Source organism: Austrofundulus limnaeus, unplaced genomic scaffold, assembly GCF_001266775.1.
Source record: "Austrofundulus limnaeus strain Quisiro unplaced genomic scaffold, Austrofundulus_limnaeus-1.0 Scaffold212, whole genome shotgun sequence".
Lineage (NCBI taxonomy): Eukaryota > Metazoa > Chordata > Actinopteri > Cyprinodontiformes > Rivulidae > Austrofundulus > Austrofundulus limnaeus.
In genome coordinates this window covers 776,281-782,940 of record NW_013952614.1, presented here as the reverse complement: position 1 = coordinate 782,940, position 6,660 = coordinate 776,281, and the positions used below count along the sequence as shown (strand labels likewise).

The following is a 6,660-nucleotide window of genomic DNA, read 5'->3' as shown; positions in this document are numbered from 1 at the left end:
TGACTGTTATGGGCAGGTTACAATATAAAAAAATGTTTGTCATAATCATGTCTTGTGATTATTTGACAGGAGTTTTACTTTTAAACTGTAAGTGTATTTAATTTAGTTATAATGCAAATACAATACAAATTAAACCAAGATTTAGAATAATTATCATTTTGATCCATACATTGGTAATGTTAGACTGGGCCTCGTGCCACTTTATGTTCAACAAATTGGGCCCCGAGGTCCAAAAAGGTTAAGAACCCCTGTCATAATGTAAGATCATCTATGAAACTGATGTGACCTCAGTCACCAGTGTTTTCAAAATAATATTTAATTGATAATTAGAAAAAGTAAAAATTCTTTAAAATAATTTAAAATCCTCCATCCTAAACTAGATATACAGTATAATTGTATCTTAATATGGTTTGGTAAACAACTATCTTAATAAAAAAAAAAATTGTATCCATGTTTCTGTATAATAATGTAATAAAATACATAATCACTCATCAAAAAAACTGCAACAGAACATTTAAAAAATAAAACTGAATTTGATAGATTGTTAGTGAGGAACCACTTAACATTTCAAGAGAGCTCTAACCTTTAAGTTTCCCCTCATAATTGAAAGTTTCATTTTTGTGACTCAGCATTTCCAACGAGGCTTTTTATAATTGACGTCCACAATTATGAAGAGCATCAATTGGCCTTCAATTTCCACAAAGATGGGGATTATCAAAAAAGAACACAGGCTTCTAAAAGGAAGTAATTTGGGTTATGGTTTTCAATTAGACACAAAGGCTGCTTTTTACTGTAATTTCATCAAATGAAACAACAACAAAAGAACAGAAAAGAAAATAAATCTCTGGAATTAATTTTGAAGGAGATGAAAATTTAAGCAAGGACATAGGAATGACTGATATTTATTAAATAAAAGAGCATCAGGGAATGGAAATCCACTTGCAAATATCCTAAACAAGTTTAAATCTCAATACATAGCAAAAACAATCAATAATAAAAACTAAGAAAGAGTAAAACAAGAAAAAGGAGAAAATGTATTTGAATATATGTAAATGGAAAGCTTAATGTTTTTGGTACAAAATAATCAAGTAGATAGGAGTCTAAGTAAGAAGAGAGGTGGGTTTTATTTTTGATTGTCCAAGGTGTTGCAGAGTGGCAGAAGATCCTGTTGAGTGGAGAAACTCCATCCACCCCCAGGCAATGGCAGAGCCAGGGGGTGGCCAAGGCCACCATAGATTAATCTTTGGCCACCACAATCATTTGAATAAACATATTTAAGCAATATAAAAACTAGAAAACTTTCTCAAATGATTGGGGTGGCTAGTTTACACATATACTGTAGGGATGGGTACCTTTGACATTTGAATCTATTTGGTACCAATATCCGGTACCTGGGAATCGGTATCAGTACTCAATGGTACCAATTTTCGGTACTTTGTGTGTGTTGTTTTCTTAATAATAAACTTAATTTTTTTCAAGACAACATCGAACTCTTTGTATTGTAATATCAGTTTAACAAATTTCTTTAAAGTGCAAACTCTTGAAAACAACAAGACTGTTTTGCCTTATTGCACAAATTAAAATCCAGCTCCACGTATTTCTATTGATGTCATTTCCCCGCTAGAAAAATTGTGTGATGGAGGTCCATGGAAGGCAAATAAGTTTAAATCAAATAAGCAAAAAAGGATGGAGTTAAAATAAATAAGTTATTAAAGCTACGTTCAGAACCAAAACGCATCCATCACTTCAAGCTGGCTGCTTGTGCTCTTTCAGGTCAGTCGTGCATTGGGAAGCACCTCTGTTGTTTTCCTCTGCTGGTCTCTGTTTTGTGGCAGATGAAATAAAGAAAGTGGCGGTACTTTATTTACTTTGAGCAAGTGAACGTCGTGCTCACCAGATAATTAATCCACCAGATAATTCAGAGGCGGTCTGTTTGGCGAGTTTCACTCCAGGAGCTGCGAGGCTTTCAAGCTACGTTCAGACTGAACTCTGTTTACTGAACCAGCGGCTGCTGACGTCATTACGCTCTTGCATGATGCTGTGTTCAGGACAAGCATGGAAAATCCCCCACTCTTACACCAATAAGGTCACAATGATGCGTTTAGTTACCAAAACATGGTACCTTTTGATTTTACATGAACAGGTACTCGGTAGTACCGACAGAATTCGGTCAGTACTTATAAAAGTACTGAATTCGGTACCCATCCCTTTATATGGCGCATCTTGGATTTTTAAATAGTGACCTTTATATAGGCCTATTTTGCACTACAAAGCCCAACCAGGGTCGGCCTAGGCTGGCTTCAAACCCGGGTTCAGCATGTTTGCATTAGCCATTATGGCCCGGTTTCACCCCGATTTCTGGAACCCCGAGACCTGTGGTTCTATCTAGGCTGGACAGCTCGGACTGAAGTGTGACCCTCATGCTGAAGTACAAACCAAACTGTGACTTGAATCGGTACACTTTGCTGAACTGAGCGGCACACAGAGAACAGATTGTTACTGTTTGTGCTGCTCTGTACCCAAGTTAAAGTATTTTAACTTTGGTGCAGGGTATTTGTTTGTGCATGTCTTTACAGTGAATCAATCACTCTGCAAGCTACATTTTTCATACGATTCTTTTAGAAACTCTCCCTCAAACTGCTGACAGCTGTCTCAATGCTTTCTTCTCAGTCTCAGATAAATGTGGAAACAGCCTTTAGACTAACGCTGCAGCTGAAAGAGCTTGAAATCTCAGAGGGTTATAAACACACACTGCTGCTTCTCCCTTTTATCCTCCTCCTCCTTGTCAATAAATGTGATGCCAGGGCTTTTCTTTGACGACCAGATAGACACGCACGACAGTGGCTGGAAAAATGAGCTACTTCTTTTTCAATCTCCCGGCAACCAACGCCGAACTTGGGGACCAAGTGTGTCCATCTCTTCTACTCTGGGCTGTACTCCTGCCTGCGGCATATATAGTTCATACCGCTTCCTCTGTTGAGATATAGCATAGTGGGAATGTTAAATGTTAAGTTTAACTTTAGTTCTGATGCGTTTCAATAGACCATTCTTATAATACTTATGCACTACCCTTATTTTTAAATGAAACTAGCATTTCTTGAATGAATGCATATAGCCTGCTGCCTTGTATGCCAAATTTTCAAGTGATCTGTTAGTTCTCAGAGGATGCGTTGGGAGGATGTCTTGACTGTTATCAAACTTTAGCACACTATCTGTAAAACTGGCAGAGTTATAGCCAATTTTGTGTTTAAGATCGATTGACCATAGTAGCCATCTTGAATCAGGTTGACTCCAAAAGTTATTTACTGTAGTTGTAGATGCATATCTAATGGTTACATTTTGAGCTTCTTTAGAATCCATCCACTGGTTTAAACAAACAAAGAAATAGATGCATGTGCCCACACACATACACAAGTTTGTACTGTTTCCTTACTAGAATAGTGTCCTGATTTCAATTTATTTTAGTGTCGTTTCTAACCATTACTACCCACAGTACATGCCATATTTATGCAGGTACAATGGAGCCTGCCACTTTTTGAGTTTAAAAATAATTTAAAAAAATCTCCCTTGTATAAAGCTACCCCTAATTTCAAACAGACTTTAGGACATTTCAGGCTTTTGGGTGTACCATCTGGTGGGGAAACTTCTGGATGTTGCTGAAGATGATCTACACCCAAGGAGGTTCTATAGAACAGCTGGAGTGCTCAGAAATCACGTGACCGTGTGATCGGCTGTGGAAGCTAAAGGCTAACGCAAAACGGTCGAGAGTCTGGATTTACCATTACTGTACATGTTGGCAACACAGCAGAAAAAAAGGAATGATGATGTAGAAATCAAAAAGACTTCTAATAATAATATTAACAAGATTGTTATTAATATTTTACAGTTTATATAAACTATCTAATGTTTTAAATAATGCCAGAAAAGCTGTGTGTGTTATGGATTTATTAACAGAAGATAAACAGGAAAACGTCTCATTTTACAACACAAGTCAGCAGATTTGATCTTATTTAGCTCAATGTGATCTGAGCAGAACATAATGYAACAGTTTAAAATTAAAATAATCTTATAAAGCCGATGTCATCACTGTTATTTATTGAACTGGTTAGCAGATATTAGCTTGTGGGGCATATATACGGAGTGTAGCACTGTTCAATCATGCTACAGTTTAACACAAACTATTAAATATTAATATTACTATAATATACCGTACCGACACTACACTAATGCCCCTTTTCCAATAGTGCCAAGTAGTGTCGGTATGGTCAGCGTTGGAACAGGTGAGTTCGGGTGCTTTTCCATTGATGTTCCAGTCTGGTTCCAGTGGGTGTGTTTTGGGCGGTTGGTGGAAGTGTGTTTTGGGTTTTTCGAAAAAAAAAAGTTAATGCGCAAAATGAAAGATGGAAACACATTTGCCAAATAAGTTCTGAAATTTTAAAAATTCGTTAAAAATTCAAATTCAAATTGGATGGAAACACGACTAATGTCGCTGCTACAATTGAAAAAGTGGCACCTCGAGTTGTTGTTGTAAAGGCAGCTCAGACGCAACCAGTGACTCCACCCCCTAGCCAATCAGTGATGAACAGTGTTCTGACGTCGCATTTTGATGTCGACTGGGACCGCTTGGACCCACAACTAAGAGGGCTGGTTCCATGAATCTGGCCTAAAGGAAATGGCTTGGAACCATAGTGGCACTAGTGGCAAAGGGGCATATGTCTACATCAGAGAAGCCAGTTGTTAAATTAGCAAGTTGGACAGGTTCAAAGAGCAGCAAGTCTGGTTGTGTTGAGAATGCGAACATGCAACTGATGTCCATGTCTTCTTTTCACCTCCGCAGTTACAAGAAATTCCAGCTGTAGGCTCTTTCAGAAGATGTCCCGTACCATTACTGATGCGTCGGACTGCCTCGGTCTGTTCAGAAGACATGCAGAAGTGGAAATGGGGGACAGAGACACCCCGCCTCTGTACCTCCAAGCTAGGCAGTGACAGAAATGGTAAGGCCGACTCCTGAGAAGGAGGGCCAGGGACGCTTTGGGGAACTACTCGGCTGCAGGTTTCTTAAATCAAACACCAGCTATAAATTGTCAGTGTTTTTATTTTATTTTTTTTGGGGGGGCCTCGCAATCTTCACTTGTGTATGTGCAGAGGAAGAAATAAACAAACTTTATTGGCGTAAACTATCCAGCAGCGCAGACACAACCAGACCTACCAGTAGACTATTTTGAAACTTAAAACCATTAAATGACGTACTTGATGGTCTTTTGATCTCTACAATAATAAGGGGCAGAGTCCTGTGACTCAGCAGCAGCTTCAGTGACAGCAGCAGGTCGGAGCAGCCGTGTTTTTTGTCCCAGACCTCTTTTAATCCTGCACTGATTAATGTTCTCTGAAAGCGTGTTTGATCGCGGTAAGACAGCATCTCTGTCTGTGATTTCTGAACTGCCAGAGGGAGCATCAACACAGAATGGGCTGTTTGCCTATTTAGCCGTACTGTCTTCTGAAAGAAGCTTCAGTGAAAATAAACAAATGCTGTTGTTTATATACTTAGCTATGCGTGACGTATCCTACAGCAGGAAGGCAGGGGAAGAAATTGTGAGGATTTATCCGCCGTGACACAAAATTTCAGTTACTGTATATACAAGAAAATATTAAAATTTATTGTGGTAGAACTTTGGCAAAAAATCTGTCAAACTTTTACCTTGTGTATAATACGACCCCACAACTTTATGGATTTTTGGGGTTAAAATTTTCACATTTTTATATACGTGTGATCACTGCCTTGGTCTAAAACCTAACCTATCAATGGTGTTCCACCATATTAAGACCAGTCTTTGGTGCCCGAAAGGACTACTGATCCTGACAAGGCAGGAGTTTATACCAGGAATGGTCCTATAAATGTAACATAAACCAAGTACTCACACATACACCCATTGCATAATCACTGAATTTTCATAGCAGCAGGCAATAAAGATTGTATTTATGTAAACATAATGAATATATTGACCAGGATGTGTTCTGGTTTGCACATGCAGACGCAATACACACTCACCTTGGATGAGGATGTGTCACACTCTTGGCAGATCCAGCCATATCCTGTCTGCTTGGGAGATTTCTTCAGCGGGGGGTCCAGGCATCCGAAGTGATAGCAGAGCTGGCACTCATCACACCTGAGGCAGAGACAGGAATGATGATGCCTTTATTGTCATTGTACGGAGCACAATGAAATTACATTTAAGAACACCCATTCAAGAAGACACACATGACAAAAACATGGGGGAACAGGTGAACAGGTCATGCAGCAACCAGCAGGGGTCGTGCTACCTTTAAAAGAAAAACAAAAAAACCACGGAAGAGTTAGATAAGGGAAAAAAAACCATCATATTATATCAACGAAATATGATACACTATGGTAGGGGTCACCACACTTTTCGAGACTAGGAGCTACTTCGGGGGTACTGAGTAACACGAAGGGCTACTTGATACAAACATAAATTTGCACGGCTCATCTTTAATTATAGTATAATTTATAATAAATTTATACATGTAAATATTTGACTCCCTGATTAAATCTCAATATTAAAGACTCCTCATGATAATCATAATTTACTGTGGTAGATATGATAAATTATTATTATTATTATTGTTATTATTGTTATTATT

General features: G+C 38.4%; 1 protein-coding gene across 1 annotated transcript in view; it reads right to left on the bottom strand.

The window, feature by feature from the left end:
• The window catches only part of phf14 (PHD finger protein 14), a gene marked incomplete in the record, with an annotated part of 134,438 nt that overhangs the window by 45,594 nt on the left and 82,184 nt on the right, over positions 1 to 6,660 (bottom strand). The window contains 1 exon segment of the mRNA XM_014019219.1: positions 6,050 to 6,167. Within this exon segment, the coding sequence (XP_013874673.1) occupies positions 6,050 to 6,167 (118 nt within the window).